This window comes from Triturus cristatus, chromosome 6 (genome assembly GCF_964204655.1).
Source record: "Triturus cristatus chromosome 6, aTriCri1.1, whole genome shotgun sequence".
Classification (NCBI taxonomy): Eukaryota; Metazoa; Chordata; class Amphibia; order Caudata; family Salamandridae; genus Triturus; species Triturus cristatus.
In genome coordinates, this window is record NC_140589.1 from 113,069,689 (window position 1) to 113,093,895 (window position 24,207).

Below are 24,207 nucleotides of genomic sequence, written 5' to 3' on the forward strand. Positions count from 1 at the left end.
AAAATCCCATCTCCAACCCGCACACGTACAACAGTACCTAGGTGCGACCATAAACACTCTGGCGGCCACAGCTCAGCCAAATTTAGTGAGAATCAACAGCATGCAAATGCTGATTTCCAAGTTCAAACCCCAACACTCCCTTCCCGCGCGAGTGTTCATGCAGTTGATAGGCATGATGGCCTCCTGCATTTTCATAGTCCCACACGCGAGACTACATATGCGCTTCAGGAGTGCTTAGCACGTCAATGGAATCAGGCTCATGGACAACTAAAAGACCTAGTGTTGGTGAGCGGTCGGGCATACAACTCTCTGCATTGGTGGAATCCACAAAACCTTTGCAAGGGCCGACCGTTCCAAGAACCTGTTCCACAGATAATACTGACAGCGGACGCGTCTCTCCAGGGATGGGGAGCTCATGTACTCAACTACACAGTGCAGGCACTATGGACAACACAACAAAAGAAGATGCACATCAACCTTCTAGAACTGATGGCAATCTTCCTGGCTATGAAAGCATTCAAAGTACACTTATTCAGAGTCCCTGCCATCAAAGCATTCTTGGAAGGACTCAAACGAGTAATTCCTCCAAGCCACCCACCTGCTCCAATGTGGAACCTCAACTTGGTCCTCACACGCCTGATGGGTCCACCCTTTGAACCTCTACACTCATGCGAGATTCAATTCCTTACCTGGAAAGTAGCTTTCCTAGTGGCGATCACTTCTTTAAGAAGAGTTAGTGAACTCCAGGCACTAACCGTTCAAGAGCCATTTATACAGGTTCACCCCAACAGGGTCGTACTACGTACCAACCCCAAATTTATGCCCAAGGTGATATCGCAGTTCCACATGAATCAAACTATTGAACTGCCTGTTTTCTTTCAAAACCCACAAACTGTCGCAGAAAGAGCACTCCATACACTAGATGTGAAGAGAGCCCTCATGTACTATATCGACAGGACTAAGATCTTTAGGAAGACTAAACAACTTTTCGTTGCCTTTGCCCCACACCACAAAGGTAACGCTATCTCCAAAGCAGGTATAGCCAGATGGATCGTTAAATTTATTCAAATTTGCTATCAAAAGGCTAAACGCACTTTAACGATTCCCCCACGAGCCCACTCAACACGTAAGTTAGGGGCCTCCATGGCTTTCCTGGGAAACATCCCTTTGCATGATATATGTAGAGCAGCCATCTGGTCCACTACACACACATTTACCAAACACTACTGTGTAGATGTGCAATCAAAACAGCAGGCAGCTGTAGGACAGGCTGTTCTCAAAACTCTTTTTCAGACCGCTGCAGCTGGCACTGGTAGCCGCCGCTAATGGGAGGTACTGCTATGTATTCTATGCACAGATATGAATTCAGCAGCCCACATGCCTCGAACTGAATATGCTACTTACCAGTATGCATCTGTTCTTGGCATGTAGGGCTGCTGACATTCATATCGCCCACCCTCCTCCCCGGCGCCTGTAGCAGCTGCAGCTCTCAGAATTACTGTAAGCATGGTCATCACTTTCTGTATCTACTCCATCACTGCCACAATGGCGAAAAACAATCTGAGGATGGAGAGGATGCCCATGCGCACTGTAGTCCAGGGGAGGAGTCACCTATCCCAGGATACTTCGAAGACTCTTCCAGGACAACAACGTGCAAACATCCGGACCCAACACTAGGCGGCGATCTATGCACAGATATGAATGTCAGCAGCCCTACATGCCAAGAACAGATGCATACTGGTAAGTAGCATATTCAATCCCCGTCCTTCTAGCCGACAGGCGTTACCTGCGGTTCATGGTAGGCCATGAGCATTTTCAGTTTACTGTGCTCCACGTTGGCCTTACCAGCGCCCCTCATGTGTTCACTAAAGAGATACTGGTGGTCGCAGCTCATCTGCACAGATCAGGGGTTCCAGTCTTCCTCTATCTCATCGACTGGCTGTTGAAGGCGTGCTCGCCCCAGGCTGTCGTCTCCCACCTCCAGACTAGGGTGGACCTCATGTATTCGCTGGGGTTCACTATCAATGTACCGTAGTCACACCTGACTCCCTCTCAGAAGCTCCTTTTCATCTGAGCAGTTCTGGATACAGCGCAGTTTGGGGCTTATCCTCCCGAGCAGCGAGTCCGGGATATTCGGGCTATGATACCGATGTTTCAGCCTCTATCCCGGATTTCAGTGAGAATGACAATGAGGCTGCTGGATCTCATAGCTGCTGGTGAATCATGCCAGGTGGCATATGTGGGCTCTGCAGTGAGACCTGAAGTTTCAGTGTGCGCAGCATCTGGGTAATCTTTCCGATGTCGTCCAGATCTCGGAGGGGACTGCACGTCAGTTGCAGTGATGGCTCACAACCAGAATTGGGTCAGCGGCAGATCCCTCTCCCTTCCCCAACCAGAGTTCACGGTTTTGACGGATGCGTCACTCCTGGGATGGGGTGGCCATCTGGGAGAGGCGGAGATCAGGGGTCTCTGGTCTCCAGCGGAGTCTGGTCTCCACATCAACCTTTTGGAGCTCCAGGCGATCTGTCTTGCACGGAAGGCATTCCTTCCTTATGTCAAGGGAAGAGTAGTGCAAGTGTTCACAGACATCACCACCGCCATGTGGTACTGCAACAAACACGGTGGGGTGGAGCCATGGACCCTATGTCAAGAGGCTCTTTGCCTTTGGACATGGCTGGAAAATCAGGGCATATCCCTAGTTGTTCAACACCTAGCAGGTTCTCTGAACTCCAGGGAAGACCAGCTCAGCCATCAGTGCATGATGGATCACGAATGGCGTCTTCACTCAGAAGTGATGCAAGGTCTCTTTCAGCAGTGGGGAGAACCTTGGTTAGATCTGTTGACCAACAAAGAGAATGCGCAATGTCAGCGATTCTGCACGTTGGCATTTCCAAGGCTGCACTTGCTCAGCGACGCTTTTCATCACAAGTGGAATTGTGGCCTCCTGTACGCCTTTCCGCCTGTACCACTTCTGCCCAGAGTGCTGAAGAAGGTCAAGCGCAACCGGGCCCCAAGTCATTCTTATGGCTCTGGACTGGGCAAGAAGAGTCTGGTACCCCGAGCTCTTGAGTTTGGCCAATGATCCTCCGATCAGACTGCCTCTTTGGGAGGATCTTCTGTCACAGCAGCAGGGGACGGTCCTCCACCCGAACCTGTCCATCCACCACCTGTTTGCGCAGAGATTGAGCGGCGACAGTTGACAGCTTTCGAACTTTCACCTGAAGTTTGTAATGTCATCTTGGCAGCCAGGTGTCCCTCCACTAAAACGGTATACGCCTATAGATGGACTAAATTTGTGACATGGTGCGCAGCAAAGGCTGTGTGTCCCCTTTCTGTCCCTCTTTCAGAGGAACTCTTATTCATCCTTTCTTTGGCACAGCAGGGCTCTGCTTTGGGCACTCTCAAAGGCACCCTTTCCACCATATCTGCCTTTCTTCGCCTTCCTGATCAAGCTTATCTTTTCAAGTTCCCTTTTGTAAACAGAAAGCGCATTACTCACTTCTTTGCTCCTGCTCCGTTCATAATGCCCCAGTGGGACTTGAACCTGTTTCTAACATATCTTGTATGCTCCCTTCGAGCCTCTGCACAATTGTCCTCTTCGGCTCCATACTCTGAAGACCGCTTTTCTTATTGCCATCACCTCTGCTCGCAGAGTGAGTGATCTTCAAGCTGTATCTTCTAAACCTCCTTTTCTGGGTGTTCATCCGGAAAAATTGGTTCTTCGCAGGAAATCCTCCTTTCTTCACAAAGTGGTTACCTCTTTCCATATAGGACAGACTATCACTTTGCCTACCTTCTTCCTGCCTCCGCACCCTTCCAAGGAGGAGGAGATACTCGACCGTCTGGACCCCATACGTGCGCTGTCTTTCTATCTCGACCTCACAAAGGATTTCCGGGTGGACTATCCACTCTTGGTTGGCTATGTAGGCACCAAGAAAGGTTGAGCTGTGCAAACACATACCATCTCTCGGTGTGTTGTCCTATGCATTATGATCTGCTATTCCCTAGCAAGGAAAGAAGCTCCAGTGGGACTGCATGCCCACTCCACCAGGGCTGCGGCAGCTACTACTTCCTTGGCACATAGAGTCCCTCTCATTAACATCTGTCAGGCAACCACATGGGCGTCTCTGCACAAGTTTAATAAACACTATTGCCTGGACAGCCAAGTCCGGAGAGACAGCTAATTTGGCCCTCCGGTTCTCCAGGACTGTCTGGTGTTAACTTAGTTCGCAGACCCACCTCCGGGGTTGGCATTGTTGGGGTATCTAATCTAAAGGTAAGGAATCTATAACTACAGTCTCTTTCAGATGAACAAGTTACTTATCTTCGGTAACGATGCATCTGTAAGAGATGTAGTTATAGATTCCTTCCCGCTCCACCCATCCTCCCTATTCTGCGAACTGACTTCTAGGGATAGGGACTTCCTTCCAGGGCCCTAGTTGTGTGCACCAGTGGTCAGTGTCTTGCATGGCTCTGCGCTTATGGCGTGAAAAGTCGCGTCAGAACTGAGATCAGTGCTCCTGCGCAGCATCTAAATAGATACTGCGACGTCATTCCGGCGAACACGATGCCGACGATGGCTCTGAGTCGACCGACGTGTAGGGCCACTGCTCCAGAAAAATCTCCAGATCCAGTCTGATGCCTGGGGGTAATTCTAAAGGTAAGGAATCTATAACTACATATGTCTCTTACAGATACATTGTTACCGAAGGTGAGTAACTTGTTCATCAGTACCTCTTGGCACACTGGTGTCACTTCCTTTGTGTTTTTTAACCTTACTGATACAGGTTTGTAGGTCTCCTTCTTCCAATTTCTAGCAACACTTGCTTAACAGACTGCAAATATCCCAGTTTGACTCCTATCACATATGCATTGGGAGCCTGATCACAATCCCTAGATTTAATCCCAGTTCCTTTCTGCATTCAAATGCAATCAGACACCAACTTTATCGTCGCCTGTGCATGTAAAAAAATACCAAACTAGCCCTCTTACCCTCCCTCAGAAAATTCTGCTGCTAGGAAACAGCCTTCCAAAGGCTCGGTCGATCAGTCTAAGTTTGAAGCTTTTCAGGCTGAATGGCTCTGGTCCAATGCGAACCGACTCTGCACCTTCACAGGCAATGACTTGTGTGCCGGCTCTACAGGAACCATGTGTGGTGTAGATGCTTATTTACCTGGCCTCAACACTCCTTTTACTGCCATCTTCTGTTTCGCTTTCAGAGATTCTTTTGGTACCGCATCAGCCCTTGAAAATGGAGTACATACTTTGGGTCACTAGTTAAAGTGTGGAAGTGTCAATTGATTACCAGCCTCTTGCCCTCTACTCAAAACCCTTAGATTCTTGCACATAGGAAATCTTTCACTCCGAGTTGAATGGACTTAAAATGCAGAACTTGGACTTAAGCACACTGAGAAGGATGATTTTGTTGCTGCTAACTTCCCCCCTCCACCCTTTCATTATCATACAGATAAAGGCCTTTGCATGGAACTTCAAAATGCCAGTGGCCTGTCCACGTCTCTGGCAGGTGTGTTGAATGTAAAGGTGCATGTCTTGACTCACTCGTCCCCCAAAGAGCACCAATGTGACAGACATGGTCTTCTCTCATATGTGATATCTCACCATTGACTTCTTTGTCGCAGTCCTCAACAGAGAATGTCCTACTTAGTACCCTGCACTTCCCACAATATGGTTCTCTGTGGGACTCGTTCCATTTGAGGTGGTCACTTGACCTACCTTATGCATTCCCTCCAATTCCATTCCTCATGAGGGTGCTGCAGAAAGTGTACAAAGATGACACAGAGATGATGCACAGCTGATTTTTCTCAGACTGGGCAAAGAGAATTTGGCAAGCAGATCTGTTGGAACTCTTTATTCGATCTAGTCTTTCACTACCAGACAGCAGATTTGTAATCCCAACATCATGATCAGGTACTTCACCACCGAACATTTGCTGTCATGTGTCGAGATTTAGCTGTGACAGCTAGGGTTTTTCAATCTTCTATTACAAGTGGCGGCTGTCATTCTGCATGCCCAGAAACTGGCTCCCAAGCTTGTTTGCATTGGGCACTGAGAAAAGCTTGTCTCATGGTGCCAGGCTGCAGGTTTAGACCATTTTGAGGCCTGTCTTTCAGCTGTTCTGTGCTTTGTGCACTGCCTTCCTTACCAATCTTCTTTATTCTAATGGCCCTGAAGAATCGATTCAATACACGTTTCTGTCCATGTCCTTTGTTCCACAATGGGACTGAAATTAGGTTCTGACTCTTCGTATGGCATTTCATTTAAACTAGTTTTGTTCTTCATTTGACTCTCAAAACTGCCTTTGCAGCGGCCATTACATTGACTGGTATGGTTGGGAAGTTTGCAAGCTCTGTTGGTCTGGTCACCGTTTACAGTATTTTAGCTTGACAAGTTAGTCCTATGTAGTTGTCTGTCCTTTTTGCCAATGGTTGCGTCCTCCCACATGGGCCAGTCTGTGACTCTTCCATCTTTCTTTTCCCTCCTCACCCTTCGAGGAGGAGGAGCAGTTACACAGGATGAACCCTTAGCAGGCTATTTCCTGTTACTTCGATCTGACAAGACTAGATCAAGTGGATGACCATTTTTCCGTATGTTTTGCTGTGGTGAGGAAGGGTCGAGCAAGGGCCAAACATACTTTTTCTTTTCGGTACACTTTTTGCTTTAAGATCTATTATGCCGTGGCTAAGAAGCATTGACTGGATGTGAATTGTGCATATTGTACAGGGCCGTGACTACTTCTGCTCTGGGCATGGGCATTCTGATAGCTAATATTTGCGGGACGGCCGCTTAGTCTTCTTTGCACAATTTTGGTAGGCTTTGTCTGGTTCCTCAGCTGTGAAGTGATGGCTACTTCACTAGAACTGCTGTGCATGGGTTTGTTCTCTAATCGCCACAACACAGTCCCTCTTCCTCCATGTGGGTACTGCTTTGGGACTATGGTGAAAAATCTGCAGGTGGAATTATCCATTAGAAGAATAAGTTACTTCCCCTCGGTAACTCCATTTATGGTGGATCCTATATATTCTTGCACATTCCTGACTGCAGTGCTGATCATAAAACGTTTCCAGGGTATGGAACGGTTTTAACATTCTGATTAAAATAGTCTGTTGTTATGAAGCTTTTAAAAAATAAAGGAACTGATGCAAACTCACCAGGAGGCACCATATCTAGACCGGTCTAGTAACTTATGGGACAGACCTAGTCGCTACTTAAATAATATGACACCACCTCATCACACTGGAGAGCTACTGCTAGGAGGAAAAAGCCTTAATGATTCAGTGTCGTGCCTATGGTTAAACTTTAGGTGAGGAATCACAAGGTATGGAATATGCGGGAAGATCTAGCATACAGCAGAAAAAACTGTACTGAAGGTAAGAAACTAAGGGCCATTTCACTCCAGTTAAGTGTTCGTGACCAATAAAATTCATTTTTCTGTGTTCTAACCCCATTTTAGAAGCCTGTAAAGTGTTTTTGTCTCCTAAAATGGGATTTCAAACGGATAATGATTCAGTATCTGGAAGGGGCTTGTTGTAGATTTCCTTTCCAAATACCAAATTATGTATCAATGTTTACCAATTAAAATACAATTGCAAAATGTTGACATTTTACCAACACCTCAAAGGATTTGGCTATGCATTTGCAAAAGGGAAGGTATCCCTTTGGGACCCTTTCCCCCTTGTCAGTGAAAGAAAAAAGAACAAGCATTGAAAATGCAATAGGTCTCGCCTTTGATTAAGTTAAAGCCATTTGCTTTACTAATGGTATTGTATAGCAAAGCAAATGGATTTAACTTAATGAAAGGCGAGACCTATTGTATTTTGAATGCTTGTTCTTCTGAAGTGTCAGAACTGCAGTGTGGTGTATCTGGTGCACAACTCAGAATTCCGACTATGTGCAAACATATTGCCCATGAATCTGGATTTAAAATGCAACTTTGAATCACGGTCTAAGCCATGTTTGAGCGTTTATTGAAGGCAGGGACTGGTTGAGGTGAGTATGCCTACCTTGGCCTGTTATGCTAGAATGGCCTCTCAGTTCTGTTTGTGCGTCGAAAGAAGTTCGGGAGCAAGTACCGGACCAGAGTGCAAAAGTTACATCCAAACCCAATGGTGGAAAAAATAATCTGAGGATGGAGGTGATGCCCATGCGCACTGTAGTCCAAGAGAGGAGTCACCTATCTCTTGACTACAAAAGACTTCTTCCAAGACAACAACAACGTGCAAGCATCCGAGCCCAACACTAGGTGGCGGACTATATGCACTAGTATGAATCTCCACAGCTCTACATACCAAGAACAGATGCATACTGGTAAGTAGCATATTCCTTTAGATGCATTTGTACAATACTTTATCAACCACACATAGGGCAATCCATAAATGATGGGAGGTCAGCAACATCATCTTCAAGATAGAACAAGCACCAAAGATTGTCCCTACTTGAAAGTTTATATTAAGCTGAAAACTACAAGGAACACATGGAGAATAATGTTTTGTAACAGAGTTGTGGATACAGCTCTAGGAATATATGTACACACACACGCGTGCACACACACACGCACACACACCCCCACACCCCCCCCCCACACACACAGACACACACCCACACACACACACACACCCCACACACCCTCCAGCATGCATGACCACATCTGGCAGCAGTAACGCCCTCAAACGCCCCCTGTTATCGATCTATTCAATGTTCCGAAGGCTTGAGGTGCACCTAAGTTCATAAAAAAAAAAATATGCAAATCTACACCTCACTAAGAGTATACATACTAACATGACAGGCACTAGCATTCAATAAAAAAAAAAAACAAAGATGACAACACCTGTACTGTTCAGCAATCGCTGCTGTCCGTTTACTGGGGTCTCCGCGCTTGCAGCTACAGCACTAAACATAAACCATGAAAGCTTAGAAATCCTCATAGCTGCTGCTTCCTGTTCCCAGCCCATGCTTTATCACGGCAGCCAAAACGAAAAGAGCGCAACACAGCAGCTCCGGTCTCAGCTCTTCCTCCATGCGTCCAAAAACACCACTGCGTCCATGACTCACATGCCTGTGTTTATATACATTCGTTACTGAAGTCAAAATGAGATCCGGTAAGTCATTGGCTCAATCCACCCACCGCCCAATTAGGCACTGCTAGTCTACTTCTGATTGGCCAGCACAATTCAGTGCACATTTAGTTACAACTTTGTAGTGTGAAGTAAATTCTACCGCCTGAACACAGAAGTGAAATCAGTAAATCGAAATGCACTAAAGGGAATGCATTTTAAAATGAAATGAAATGAAGTGCAACTAAAACAATGAATTATTGGATGTGAAATTGGATATGACCCATGTCTAATCCTACATTTTAGGAGTACTTTTGAGGGCATGTTTTTTTATTCGGAAGGCAGTCATAACAATAACAACTGGTAGGGGAGCAAAGGACAGCACGTACACCATAATGAATTAAATAAACATTTTAACAACTCTGGACCTCATTCCGCCTAGAGACTTTTGTTTTTTTAACATAGTGTGCATGTACAACAATAGAGGCTGAAATGAGCAAGGCTAAATTGTTACAGTAAGTACTTGACCACGAACGAAGCCATAATGCATGCGCTAACAAGAAAACAAAACTAGAAAGAAAGCAATGAGAGAACGGGGGATATAGAGAAAGAAATAGGACCATGACAGAAAAAAGTGAGAAATAGGAGGCAGAGGGCGAGATAATCGAGAGAGACAGCTAACAAAAAAAAGAGCAGGCAGACAAGCTGTCGCCAGTGTAGGCTGGCTGGCAGCGACCTGAGAAAGAAGTGTGTCCATCTCACGCCGCGAGTAAAGCATCCAGTCCCCACGTGCACATCTTCTGTTCGTCCGCGTGCACATCTGGAATCCGTATTGATTCCCAAACAATAAGGAAAACAGGCTGGATTTTATTTTTGTTTTAAAGTTTTTTTATTTGAAAGCTTTCACAGACATAGTTGTCTGCTGACCCCAGCTTTCCATCATCCCGGAGAGAGGCCCAATCGTAGTGAGTTGCAATTTGCAACCTACCTCATTAATATTTATGAGATAGGTGGGATTGTGACAATTCGGAATTTTAAGAACCGATGGCTCAAACATGCGAACACTACATGGTGCAGTCCTTCTGTTTATGGAATGTTGTGCAAGATATCCTGACTCTCACAGCTCTGATGTCGAGGCACGGCAGCAAGCCAAGAGCCGTGAAAACATCCGAACTGCCAAGACTATGGATCATTGGTGATGACAGCATGGGCTACATTGTAACAAGAAGCAGAAAACATCTTCCAGCGAAAACCTGCAGGTAAGTCAATTAACTTCCGAAGCGTTCGCTTTTCATACCATTAGTAAAATGCATCAACAAGACCCTGATAGAATAATACACGTAGGTAACCAAAGAGAAACATTTAAAAACTATTTGGAGGGATGAAGAGCAGGATTCAACGGCTTCACACTACCCTTAGTTCCTTATGTATGCACCAGGCAAAACATGCAACCATACACTTACTACATACAAAACCATGTGGGGGTAGGTTACGCTGTTCCACAAAACACTTCATCAGAGGGGGGAACACAATGTAAGGTATGTGTTGCACGTTCATGGAAAAAATACATAGCAGCATTTAAGATATTTAACTATTTGTAAGACCACATTATGTAGGAAACCTACCTATGGTGTGATTGCGTCTTTACATATTAATTCTGAATGTGTTGTGCCAAAGAGCAAATAGGCAGCTTGGTCCTGTGAATGATAGCTGATACTGAAAGGCACTTCAAGGCAACATCAAATGCATAGGCAAGTAATATATTACTGTGAATAGATTATCACATACAGTGGGTTACACGTCATCAAAACCGAACATTTGCATTGGGTAGTATTGCATACGGTAACAATTAAGTGTACAGCCACTGCCATTTGATGTCTCCTATTTCTTTTTAGGAGGGATCGCAAGACTTCAGACTTGTCAATCACTGCTGGCTGATGGAAAGTTTGGGCACGTGTGGCATCGTCCTGTGAACTCAAATTAATTATGCGGATACCAGTCAAGTCACTTGTCAACGGGGCGATCGAGTGATTACAGATGCTCCTTTTTGAACCTCCAGAATGTCCATGGCCTTTTCTTTGGCTTTGGATGAGGCTCACAAGTGTTTGGAACATTGGTGTTATGTTGAGGCCTCTCCAGTGTCCTTGTTCCTGTGGGTACTTCCTCGTAGCCGTGGCTTTTTTTCCTGTCAGTAGCTGCTGCTACTCCTTTTCCTGCTGTCTGTTGCCTGGCATGGTGTGAAGAAGAATGCGGCATCAAGTTTTGTATGATCAGTTAGCTTTACTGTTGCTGCTGTCTTCATAGCCAGTTTGATGTCCTGCTCTGTAGGCAACAGTCCTTTAACATTCAGCAGCAAAAATCCAATATGGTATGCCTAGCCTTCCTGTACCCACTCTTCTTTGGGGTGGGAAGTTTCTCAGGGTAGCTAAGTTTACTTGTGCTGATGCATGCTTTTGTATCCGTGTGGTTATTAATAACCCTTGATCAGAGGTATTTTATTGTGTGGATGGAAGCTCAATATACTTGTCAGATTTTTGCATGTTGATGAATTGCTAGACTGTTCACTATCTAAAGTGCAGCAAAGAACAATTGATTGTTTAATTCTCTGATTGTGTGTGATTTATTTATTGGGGTGTGTGAGGTTGATTATGGTTCACTGTGACAAGTTCGGTCACATGCCGTGCCTCACCCTTGCTGCCTAAAGTCAATTCACTTGATTATATGGGGGCTATACCTGTGGGTGTTCCACAATACAACTTGTTACCCTTTTTATTTCATGAGAAGCTTCTTCCATAGTGTCCATGCCGCCAATAGCCAAAGCACAGCTCATCACAGTCGTCTGACGTTTCACTAAAGTTGACAAATGTTCTCGTGGTGCTCGCTGCGCTATTTATTTTCTCATTACTCCCATACTCTGTCCTTCGTGTCCTGATGCTGCTTTTACCCATTGTGTTTGTGAGCTTTGACTTTACAAAGACAATGGCCTGTACAGCTACTCACCCTGCCTTCCTCTCCTTTTTTCTGCATTGGAAGCCATACTAGTGCTACTTGATGTAATTGACGTTAATGAGATCTAGGTTTGCTTCGCTGTCGCCTATTTCTTTTTTTTGTGCCCTAATGGCACCTTTGTAGTTTTCTGTATTTTTTTGGTATTCTACGCTTTTCTCACATTGTGGTACACTGGAATTTTGCAGTATTGGCGCGAATGACAGGTATGTTTTAGCTGATGGCAGCATTATTTACAAACATTCCTCTGTTTACTCCTTTTTTACACCACTAACTGTACACTAGTTATCTTTGAAAATGTATAAAGCTCTGCTTTTACATCACTCTTGTTACTTTACACAGTACTCTATGTAGAAAAGTATAATGTATAGATTCTGACTCCAAGGCTGGGTTCAAATCATCAAACATATCACCATCCACAGGAGCTGCACCTTCCACTTGTGAAATGCTGTTAGTTGTGCATTCACGTAATGCCACCCTTATATGAGACACTGGGGCATAGAAGGTTGGCTAAGCTTGGCATGTTGAAAAAGTGGCACCCTACTTCCCAAAGCTCTACTGAGTAGGAGTTCCTCTCTGTGCTGTTATGTGGGTATCATTCTGGTGAACCCTGGTTAAATGGAACTATAATATAGCACAGCTGATTAAATATATGGTGAGGTTTTAGAAATCGTAAGCATTTGCATTTATTATTGTTGAAATCTTAAGGCTCCAGATGCCTTTTTTTCATCATGAAGAGATTGAAGCTGAGGGATACATCCGATAGTGAGCACTGCTCTTTATGTTTGAGTTATTAAGGTTTATGTAAATTGTTCAGATGTTGCCCACTGTCTAGCTGAATGTTCTTTTCTGTTTTTGCAGAGGCTGACTAAAGAATGGAATTTAATCGCGCAGCAGAAGAAGTAAGAGCCTCCCTGAGCCCCAAGATAACGTGGTATCTGCTCTCTTCCTTTTCCCTTCCACAAACACTGCAGATGATCCTTCAACTCCAACAGTCCACTGTTCTGTGGCTCATATTGCATGTGTGACCTTGAATTGTTGCATGTCTTTTCTGAGATGCCCAGTGTGAAACAGGCCCCGTCTTCTTGCATGTCCTCCAGATCCCAAGCAACATTCTTTTGAAGTTTCACGTTCCCTTACTGATGGAGGGTTAGAAGGATTTTCATTTAGCTTAGTCAGAGCTGTGTCATGGATGTATCCGTTCAGCGTTGAACTCCTATTGGGCAACATGACAGGCATTCGGTTGACCTATTCTGTTTTCTTTGGTCTGAAATGGTAGTGTGTGTGCATCTGTAATGTATGGAAGAGAAACTGAAAAGAAGGCATAAGACTTCAATGGGCAAATGGTAGAGGCATTCCCAGAGACCCCAAAGCAGTGCCCTTTTTTCCCCTCCTTTAAAGCAGTTCTTCAGTTTGTGAACATATCACTCAGTCTACATATCCCCTTTGCGTTGGCATTTAATCGCAGCGTTTTTCTCTTTGATTACTGTAGCAAACATGAGGCAACTCCTGATTCCCCGGATGACCTAGAGGAAGAGCAGGTCAGGCTGTTGACTCAAGAGGTCATTAGATTCATTGGTAAGTGGTAAAATCACTTCAAAGACGATGCATTCAGAAAACTGCTGACATCACCACTCTGTCTTATAGTCCACATTAGCAAACAGCAGTAAGCCAATTAAAGTGTAATATACCAATGCAAAAAAATGACTGAGTAATATGTATTCAAGTGCAGGTGACACACACGTTTAATGATTTTCTTTTATTAAAGAAGCACTCAAACATGCAAAATGTAATCTAGATTTTAGAGGCTGGTGTGGGGGGGGGGGGGGGGCACACACATATTCAGAACAGTTGCCTAGATGGGGTGGTGTAGATTGAGACTGGACATTTAAAACCGAGCAGACACTCGCACAAACTATTTCCATAAACATGGCTGGGTATGACAGAAAGATTTCACTGCATGCAAAAAGTAAGAACTAGTGCTTGCTCAAGCATGCTGCTGCCATTACCATGATGCCATTTGTATGACCGTATGAGTGACAGCGCCTCCTACTGTGACGATGTGATGCAATGCCAGCAAATGTGAAAGTTGTTGCTGAGCGTTAACAGATAGCTCTGTGTCTCAAGTGACTCTATTTTATAGTTTCATTCCAAATGCTGTCATATTCTGCTCACATGGTTCACTACCCATTAGAATGAAGTACAAGATTCCAATGCTTTATAAAGATAAAGACAGCCTTGGGCCCAAACCTGATGTCCCTGCTGATATGGAGTCATCTTAACTTTCTGTCATTGCAACATTGCAGGTCTTGGCCCATTCTTAATCTCATTGAAGTATCAATGTCACAGGTCCATCAGCTACACTAATTTTGTCCAGCATGCCAACTCGATTTGCATATTGCCACACAAACACATAATGCACGCTATTGTAGGCGGAGGTGGGTAGTTGAATGTGTAATCCTGTGACATCATGTGCATGCTTTGCATTCGGTAATGTACCTACTCTCTCATTGGGATAGCTGGAGATACATGAGGAAATTGAAACTTGCCATGTGGATGTTAATGCACACTAGCACAAAATGTAGGTTTCCGCAACTTACATGGGGTGGTCGTGAGAGATGCACATTCCATATATCTCCATTCATGCCGAACTGCCACGTTCCTCAAGTGGTGACAGTCAGTTAGTAGTTGGACATGAACCCATACAAGATGTGTCGATCAGTATGGGGGCGAACTCATAATCTGTTAGTGTGTTACCTATTGCTGATACTGCATCCTACTTGTAGCCAGACTTGCTGGCATTTATTTCCAATCCCAGGGACTGATAGGAGAGCCTAAAGCAGGACATAGATGCACATATGTAACACATAAGGAGGTCCAGAGCCTGTTTATCTTTAACTACAGTGCTTGAATTTATGATTGGGGCTTCATGTACAAAATACAGGGAGACAACCTTTAGAACACTGCCTTTACAATGCAAAGCCTTTACAGTGCAATGCCTTTACAATGCTATGCCTTTACAACCTAACGCCTTTACCATGCATTCCTTTACCATGCATGCCTTTACCCCACGAATATGCCTTTACCGCGCATACCTTTACAACGAAAGGTAAGTATATTTAAGGGAAGTCTGGTTGTGTCTGTGTATATACTATATAGTTTAGTGGTAGGGAATGGTATTGGGTGGTAAGTGTGTTTAGGGGTGGTAAGGGTGTTTTAGGGTTTAGAGATGGATATGGGTTGGCAAGAGTATTTTCAGGGTTTAGTGGTGGGTAAGGTTGTTGGCTGGTGAGGGTGTTTTTAGGGGTGGGTTGGGGTATGGGGGTAAGTGTTTTTTTTAAAATTTAGGTGTGGGTAAGCGTATTGGGTGGTATAGGTGTTATTAGGGTTTAGGGGTGGGTAGGGGTGGTGATGCTGTTTTTAGGGTTTAGGGGTGGGTAAGTGTATTGGATGGCAAGGTTACCAAAAATAAGGTGCCCCCCCCAATAAAATATTTTTCAAGTTAAAAAAAATGGGGGCGTCTCCCCACTAAAAAATATATATTTTAAGTTAAAACATTGATAGATAAAGTAGGGGTTACATTTACCTTGTATATGCTTACTTTGTGTTGTAAAGGCATGCGTAGTAAAGGCATTGTGTAGTAAGGAATGTGTTGTAAAGGCATGCGTTGTAATGTCATACAACCCAGAATACAAAGCATTGAGAGAAAAACATTTTTCATTTTGAAGTTATAAATACAGATGTCTGAAGGACACCAGAGGTTCCCTGTTATACAACCCACAGGATCTGCATGATGTGTTCTCCCGCTGCTGAACTTATCCATCTAACTTTCCTGCTCTCTGATGTTGTAAGCCCGCTGGACCACGACAGGACGTATCCCTGAGGAACAAAGGTCATCATACCAAGGACTACCCATTACAAGCATATTGTGTAGATGACCGACAGATGCTGAAACCTGTCTTTTGCTGAGCACACACTCCATTGTAAAACTGTAGTAATTGGACAATATAACCATTAAATGGGTATTGGTGGATGGGACCATTTAGAGGCTTTTTCTGAATTTTATGCATACTGGTGATCCAAAATCTGGGGTGCCAGACAAAGATTACTTTTGGGGTGCTGAGCTGCCATTGAAGCTGGGTTACCCCATAAGACTCATACTGAATGCACATGACTGATTCATCACACTGTTACATTGTGTTCCCCTAGTACATGTACACCATACTCATAAACTAGCGAGTGAATGGGTAGCGCTGCTGGAAGGATCCTTTCACGGTTTTTAGGTCGAGGACTACCGGTCTGCCGAAAGGCAGAACCGGAAGTCGGAGATTTAATGACTTGGAGAAGAGGGGCTTGAACCAGCCCCTCTTCTCCCCTGTTCTCCATTGGCTGGCCTCGTAAATGCTGGCCAGCCACTGGAGAAGAGGTCAGTCACTCCGATTAGGCCCTGTCCTTTTCGGATCGGGGGGCGTGTTTTTTGCGAGAAGTCTCAAGGAGGAGACAACAGCAAAACACGCCCCCGAATCCGAAAAGGACGCTGCGTTTCTCCGAGGCATTTCTGCTCTGCCTCGGAGAAAGGCGGTGGTGTCTTCCGGTGCCCTCGGCTTGTTCCTGTTTTCACTGTTGACGCGTTTGTCTTTCTTTCGCTAGGATTGTGTTGAAAGCTGCGGTCGTTTCATCAGGACACAAAGACGTTGCATCTCTTTGTAGGGCCCGATGTCCTGAATCCTAAATATCCCTCCTCGTGAGACACGTGTGTGGGATATGAAATGACTCGACTGTTTCTTGCCGCTGTTTTTACTGGAGAGGGGGACGGCATCGTTTGCCTGCCCTTTCTGCATAATTTAGCCGGGCTGCTGCATAATCTGTCCTTTCACTGCCACCGAGCACTGGTTGAGAAGGTGAGGGGGTCGTGGCGCGAGGAGCAGGGGCTTAACACACGCCCTGCAACTCGTGCGGCGGGGAAGGGCCCCCGACCCTTCAGGAAGCCCCCAAAAACCTTTTAGAGGGTCTCTATTCCGCCCGAGGCCAATGAATATTTGTGGGTTATGGGAGACTCGGGACATATTTTTACATTATGCCATTAGTATGGATTCGATGCCCCCTTCCGACCTCCCTGCCCCTCCTCCCCCCGCCACCACCACTCACTTTTACGGAGAGGGCGCTGCCCCCCCTCTTAGGCCCGAGGGTGTCTCCGAGGTTTCTCTTTGTTAAAGACGGCAGTCTCGTGGGACCCTTCGCTTATTAGTTATTATTCACTAATGCAATAGTAGCCTTTGTGGCACACACAATTTTCAACCCCCCACTCTCCCTCAAACGCCCTCGCACTCCCTTCTTCCCAAGACAGGGTCCCCCTTGTCCTCCAGAACTGTCTAGGAGGATTAAGCGAAGGAGGGACCTGCCCAGAATTCACCCATTCATCCTTCAGTGGTGCCAGCCTGTGGTGCTTCTGTGCTCTGATGCTGGAAACAAATATATTACACCTTCCAAAGAACCCTTTAGTGAAAAATACACCCAGGACCCTTCATTTACCAATTATCTCTCCGAATGTTGTCACTTTGAGTCCTTTCTAAAGCCCAGCACCCCTTTACATTCAGAAAACCTACAGTTAACCTACATGAAGTAAAACTGCAAAGCACATGTCATTTTGCCATCTCTGTGTCTTTGGCATAGCGCTTGTGCAGCCGGGAGGCCGCTTCCAGAGGTGATACCGGGTCTGACCGCAGCAGCATTACAGATGTTGGTGCAGAGGTTCACATTTTTAATGCATCCCATGTAGTTGCACTTGCTTTCGTGTGCCGTCCCCCCCCCCCCCACCTGATGAGCTCAGCATGGACGTCACAGCGCTAAGAGGCCACGGATTCTGAATTATATTAACGACTGAATTCACCTTTATTTGATAGCAGATACTTGCGATGTCATAATAGGCACACACACAAACACCCACCCACTCACTCACTCACAACTAAGCTGCCAATTGGTCCTATGGCTGGATGTTGATGTTCAGCCAGCAGTACTAAGAATGTTCGGACTAGTTGTACTTGCTATAAAAAAAAAAAAAAGATGAAACTACAAATTCCAGCATGCTCTGCGCTGTTGACTAAAACAAACAAGCATTTACAATGCAATGGTCTCGGCATTGGTAAAGTTAGAGCTATTGGCATTGCTCATGAGATTATTTCTGTTTGTTTTTGTTTTTAAAACATTTAAAGAAACGGCATTGTCATGAGCAATGCCAATAGCTCTAACTTTAACAATGCCGAGACCATTGCATTGTAAATGCTTGTTTAGGCTTGCTACTGGTAAAGTCTGCTTGGCACTAGACGCACATGATTCATCTAGGCTGTGGGACTGTAAGCAAAGAGCTGTGGTCGCTGTGTCAGTGTTCACTCCCCTTGGTTCAGGTTACTTGGGTGGAAATGTTCCTTACAATGTGAGGTTTGTATGGTCTTCCCAATGACGGATGTGTGGCCTATGTGACTATTTCCAACACTTAACAAACATATTGCACTTCATGCACACATTACACCATTTCAAAACACCCTCAGGTGATTGCGCAATTCATAGAAAATAGGATGTGATGAAAATATATTTGTTGCTATATTACAGCAGTTTCTTTGATACACTAGTACGGCATGGTAGAATGGAAATATAGAGTGGAGGAACAGTAACTGATAGTAACATGTAATGCCAAACGGTCTATCAGTAAACCACATGTACTCCAGTTGGTGCAAGCAGCTAAGACACATACAGGTAGCTGCATTTTACGTCTCGGGTGCTAACCTTTAAGGATGTGTAAGGAGCAGGAAGGGACAATCTGATTTCATTGTTATAGTGCCTTTATGTTGTTTGCTAAATATATCTATCTTGCCCACTATTTGGAGTCTCTTTATGATCTGGAACATGTGTCAAAGTGCAGCAGTAAGGTGGTTAGGTGGTTCTTTCTTTATCAATAGTGTCATCAATATGATCCCAGAGCAGACTGCTGTGTGTCATGTGCTTTGATAGTTTTGTAGCGTGAATCTTTCAGGATTCACTATGCTGTGCATTATTCCGCCATCTAGTGGTTGGGGGTCCGGAATTGTAGTCGCTCTTCTCCTCCCCCCCCCTCCCCCCCCCCTCCCTCCCTGTGGTTGGTGTCCTCCGTGGCGTCGACACGCTTCCCACCTTTAGTCACCATCTTTAGATTCTTTTTTACGCCGTGTCAACACACCCGACTACAGGTCGGGTAACCGGGACGACGAAGGAGAAGAATTACACCCGAAAATCCGACTTTCAACGAAAAATGCGCACACAGGGGGCTCCCTGAGCATGGGGATGGCCAAGACACTATTCAAATTCTGCGACAATTGCCACCACAAATAAGCGCAGAAGGACCAGCATCCAGTCGGCAACCTCTGCCTGCCGCTCGACCATAACAGCGAGGACTGCAATGCCTGCTCTGCGTTCACATCGAAGACTCAGAGTAAGAGAGAGACAGAGAAGGGCAAACTACACCATGCAGGGACAGGGGTCACCTCCATCACTCTTGAGACTTGGGCCTCCCCAGTGGAGAAGAGGACAACATCGTCGAAGGAGGTAAGAGAGTTGTCGACTCCCAGACACTCGACCGACACTTGTAAGAGTGAAGCAAAGTCCTTGAAGGGACCATTGCCATTGAAACACTCGGCGAAAGCAACAGAACCCAAGGACAAGCAGCCCAGCGGATTCTTCGAAAAGGACTCCCAAACGGCGAAAAGCCAAGACATATCAAGGTTGTCGAAGGCTGGCCTCGAAAAGGACGCAGAGAAAAGAAGGGTTAACAGCGACTTCGACGTCCTCGAAGCAAAGTGCCCAAACTCTTGACGCCGAACAAGCGGCCGAGATGGAGAGGAAGAAGGAGGTTCGATGCCGAAATGGCGAGCATCCTTCAATGAAAAAAGGACTTGGATGAAAGGATGAGCCAGTACACCATCCCACCGAAGCCCAAAGCCGAAGGGGGTGACGAGGACCCTGAGCTGCCGCCAAACGCTGGAACCGGTCGAGGAACAGGAAGAAGAGGCCCTGTATTACTTAGAGGGCGAAGGCGAGGAGGATCAGCAAACCTACCAGGACTCGACATCCTCGGAGGTGCAAGACTTGAAGTGGCATGATCTCGACGCCTAAATACCGGAAGAAAGAGTAGACTCATACCCTTTGAGTCCTTCACCGCCAGACGATATAGGGATCTATAATATGGTGGTAAAAAAGGCTGCAGAGACATATGGAGTGTTGTTGGAGGAGGAGAAGCCCAAGGCTTGTTTTTTCCTGGAGACTCTGCTACCTCCACAAACAAGAAGTCAGTTCCTGCCCAAGCTCCCAAGTGTGCTGGACCAGGGCAGGGAGGCCTTTAGGGAGCCAGTTGTATGTACATCAGTGACCCAGAGGACCCAAAAAATGTACAAACATTCAGGGATCAGTACCAGCTGATTCAGTAATAACAACAACAGCTAGTAAAAGAGCCAATGTCCTCACGAATGCCGAACCACCTCCAGACAAGGACAGTAGGAGAATGGACCTCATGGGGAGGAAAGTGAAACTGAGTGCGGCAATTCAATGGTGCATCGCCAACTCAAACACTCTAATCAACAGGCACGCATACCAGCACTGGGAGGAGGTGGGGCAACTCCTGAAGCATCTAGCAGAACAGTACCAGCAAAGGGCAGGCCACTTGGTAGAGGAAGGGATAAACATGGTTAACACATGTTTGAAGTCGGCCCTGAATGCAGCGGAGACATCCAGCTGGCAGATGATGATTGGGGTGACAGAGAGAAGGCACGCCTGGCTAAGGATTTCAGGCTTCAAGCCTGAAGTACAGAACAACATTCTTAACACACCCTTCAACGGAGAACAGCTTTTTGGAGCTCTAGTTGACTGTGAGAAGTTGGCCTGATGTATGATGTCACTAGTTCTAGTGTACACCTTATATCAGTCCAAATACCCTTATGGTGATTGGTTGTAAAGTCAACCTTATAGACCAGCTATCCTAGTGGTAGCATGGACAAGAGCAGTCTTAGGCTAAACTCTGAATGGCATGTGAAGCCAGCTGTGATACCATATATAATCCCTTGAATACCAAATGAAAGGACACCACAACAGATATATATATAAAATAAAGTGTATTTATTCTAGTCAAACCCTCAGCACTCTTTATGAGATTAGAGGTAAGTACAACACAGTCTTATTTAAGCATACATTAAGTCACACAGGTAAGTAATACAGTTAGGCCCTAGGGGCCACGCAAACCATATACTAAGTAAGTGGTATAAGGACCACTGTCACGGAAATAGAATAGGCCTAGGGAATCGCTGGGGCTACCCTACACTAGCGTTAGTTAGGAAGTGGGAGGCCCACGGGATTCGTGTGCAGAGTGGAAACACTCACGCGTAATGCGTAAAAGTCAATAGCAATAGTACAGTTTAGAAAACGGTAGATTTAGGACCCTTCCGGAGTAGCTAGGAAGTTGAGACTTGAAAACTAGACACTAGGATAGTCACTATCCTGATGAGCACCGGAGTACCCAAGTTACCTAGCCCACAGGCTGCGGGTGCATAGGGGTGAAGATGCGTCGGTTTTCGTCGTCGACTCCTATGGATGCCTGAAGAAAGATGCTGACAGGCAGTCAGTGAAGAGTGTCCGGTGGATCCCAAGGCTGGGATCAAGAAGAGAGGAGACCTGCAAGCAGAAGGGACAGAGTCAAGGTCACTAGCCAGTGACCACGTGGAACCAGGAAGGAACCAGGCGATGTCGTGAAGATTGCAGGTGAAGGTGAAGCTTGTCGCTGCAGCCAGGAGGACCAGGAAGCGTCGAGGACGACCAGGACCAGGAGGCGAGCTGTCCCACGAAGGCTCTTGCTGTCGGCGGCGTCGAAGTTGGACTAGGACTCACCAAGCCTTGGCAAGCGGAACCCACAAAGAACGGAGGACTTGCTTCTGGTGCAGACCAGGAAGGTCTGGGGTGCTTCTTCTTTGCAGAGAAGCGGGAGCCAGTCTGGAGGAGCCAAACCAGCGCAGAAGATTTCAGGGTGCGTCGTCACAAAGGCCACTAGCCAGCGGGCAAGCAACCGGACAGACGTGGCAAGCAGGAAAATGCAGAAGGGCCCCACGCAGGACTCGTGGAGTGTGGGGGGCTGATCTTCGGTGCAGATGGTGCTTGGGGTTGGGGCTTCTCAATCCCCGGTGCACAACTTCGAGGGTGCCTCAGAAGCTGCGCTTTAAGTTACTAGCCACTTTTCCCAGGTAGCCGGTCCCACGTCGCTCGTCGCCTCCACGGATCTCAGCTTTGCTGTGGATGTGGATCAGGGTCGGAGAAGTCTGGAAGTCAAGGCTCTGGTCGGGCTCTGCAGTCGGTTCCTCGTAGAACGTGGGCAAAGCAAAGGGTAGTCTCTTGATGGTGCCTGTTTGCACAGGGTAGCCACTCCTTGGCTACAAGGGAGATTCTTCAGTCTTCTTCTTTCGTCGAATGTCGAAGGTCCAGAGTTTCTGTTCAAGTTGCAGGTTCAGGATAATCTAAAGTCTTGAGGCCCAACTCCCACTCTTCTACTAATCTGGGGGGCTGGGATACCTGCTAGGTCACGCCTTATGGGTGGGACCTGGGAGGGGGTGGTTACACCCACTTCCCTTTGTCCAGTTTCGCGCCAGAGCTGGGGCTGGAGTGCCCCAGCGCCGGTTTGAACTGGACTATGCAAGGAACACCTTGTGTGCCCCAGGCATGTCTCATTCCTTTCAGCCCACCCTGCCCCAATACACTAAAGGCTGTCTGGGGAGGTGCCAGCACCTCCCCAAGCAGGAAACCTATTGTCCAGGCCTCCCTGGCTGGGATCACTCCCAGCTGCAGGAGGTCAGACTTGTGTCGTGGCAGCAGCATCCATTTTGTGATGCTGAGGCTTTGGTCAGAGGCTAACAGTGAAGTATGATTTTAACATGTCTTTCCCTCTAGAAGGGGGGAATAATATTCTCATGTCCAGAAATGGTATGGGGGTATTATTCCACAGTGTTAGACACCTTACACGACATGTTTCGATAAAGCCAAACCATAGTTACCATAACCGTCTAAGATTATAAGGCACTTTAAGAGTATATGGTAGGCTATATCATAGAACAGCTATAAGGACAAGGTTCCGAAAGCTGCAGACAGGCTCAGCTCATGCTAGAGCACCATCTCACATGTTACCAAGCACTCTGCCTCCAGGATTGTTAAGGCCTGCCATAGGAGTGACTGATAGGTACACATGTGTCTATATGTAAGTTAGGTATAGGAATACTACACCTAAGCAAGGGGTGATTACACGACCTTGCCCCAGCTGAGTGATCAGCCAGTTGTGTCAGAATGGAAGGCCAGGCCAGGGGTGGCATAATACATGCTGCAGCCCCTGGTAGGCCTAGGGTACACCTATGCCCTGGGTACCTAGGGTACACTGTACAGGGGCCAATAAGGTGATCCTATCCAAATGGGTTATGCACCTAAAGTACATAGTATTAATTTAGAGAGAGAACAGCAGGGCTGTGGGTCTGATTAGCAGGCCCACAGCCACATCTAAGTCGAAAACCAGTAAAGCAAAAGCAAAAAGTGGGGGTGAACATAGAAAGCAGACCCTACTCTCCTACATTGACGACAAGTTAACTCAGCTCAAAAAGGACGACGAGACAGCAAGGTCGATGGGAGCACTGCAGTTCTGAGGGATGAGAAGGGGTACACCCTCAAGAAGACCAGCAGGTAGGGGAAACAACCAACCTGGTACATCGCATCAAGCCTTCCAACAAGGTTATCAAGGAAGCAGCCAGGCCTAGCTGCAGCAGGGACAGCAGCGGCAAAACTGGCAGTACCAGCCTCTAGGCCAATCGTTTTGAGGGCCCTCAAACGGACGAGAACAGGCACGGAGAGGTGGGCAACAATCCACCTCCAAGTGACTTCGCCGTAAGGCAAACGCCCACCCAAACAACACCTCTAGGGGGGAATCAAAACCGAAAACAAATCAAAAAACTGATTCTACAAGGCACAGTTCCTCGAATATTAACACCAGTAGGAGGCAGGATAAGGAACATCTTCTTCCAGGAATGGAGGAAGGTCACAACGGACAAATGGATACTAAACCTCATACAATACGGGTACT

General features: G+C 46.3%; 1 protein-coding gene across 1 annotated transcript in view; it reads left to right on the forward strand.

The window, feature by feature from the left end:
* LOC146816480 (exportin-5-like) overlaps positions 1-24,207 on the forward strand; it is a 1,728,456-nt gene that overhangs the window by 1,380,294 nt on the left and 323,955 nt on the right. The window contains exons 25-26 of the mRNA XM_085610324.1: positions 12,939-12,979; positions 13,570-13,655. Of these exons, the coding sequence (XP_085466450.1) occupies positions 12,939-12,979; positions 13,570-13,655 (127 nt within the window). The remainder of the gene's footprint in view (positions 1-12,938; positions 12,980-13,569; positions 13,656-24,207) is intronic.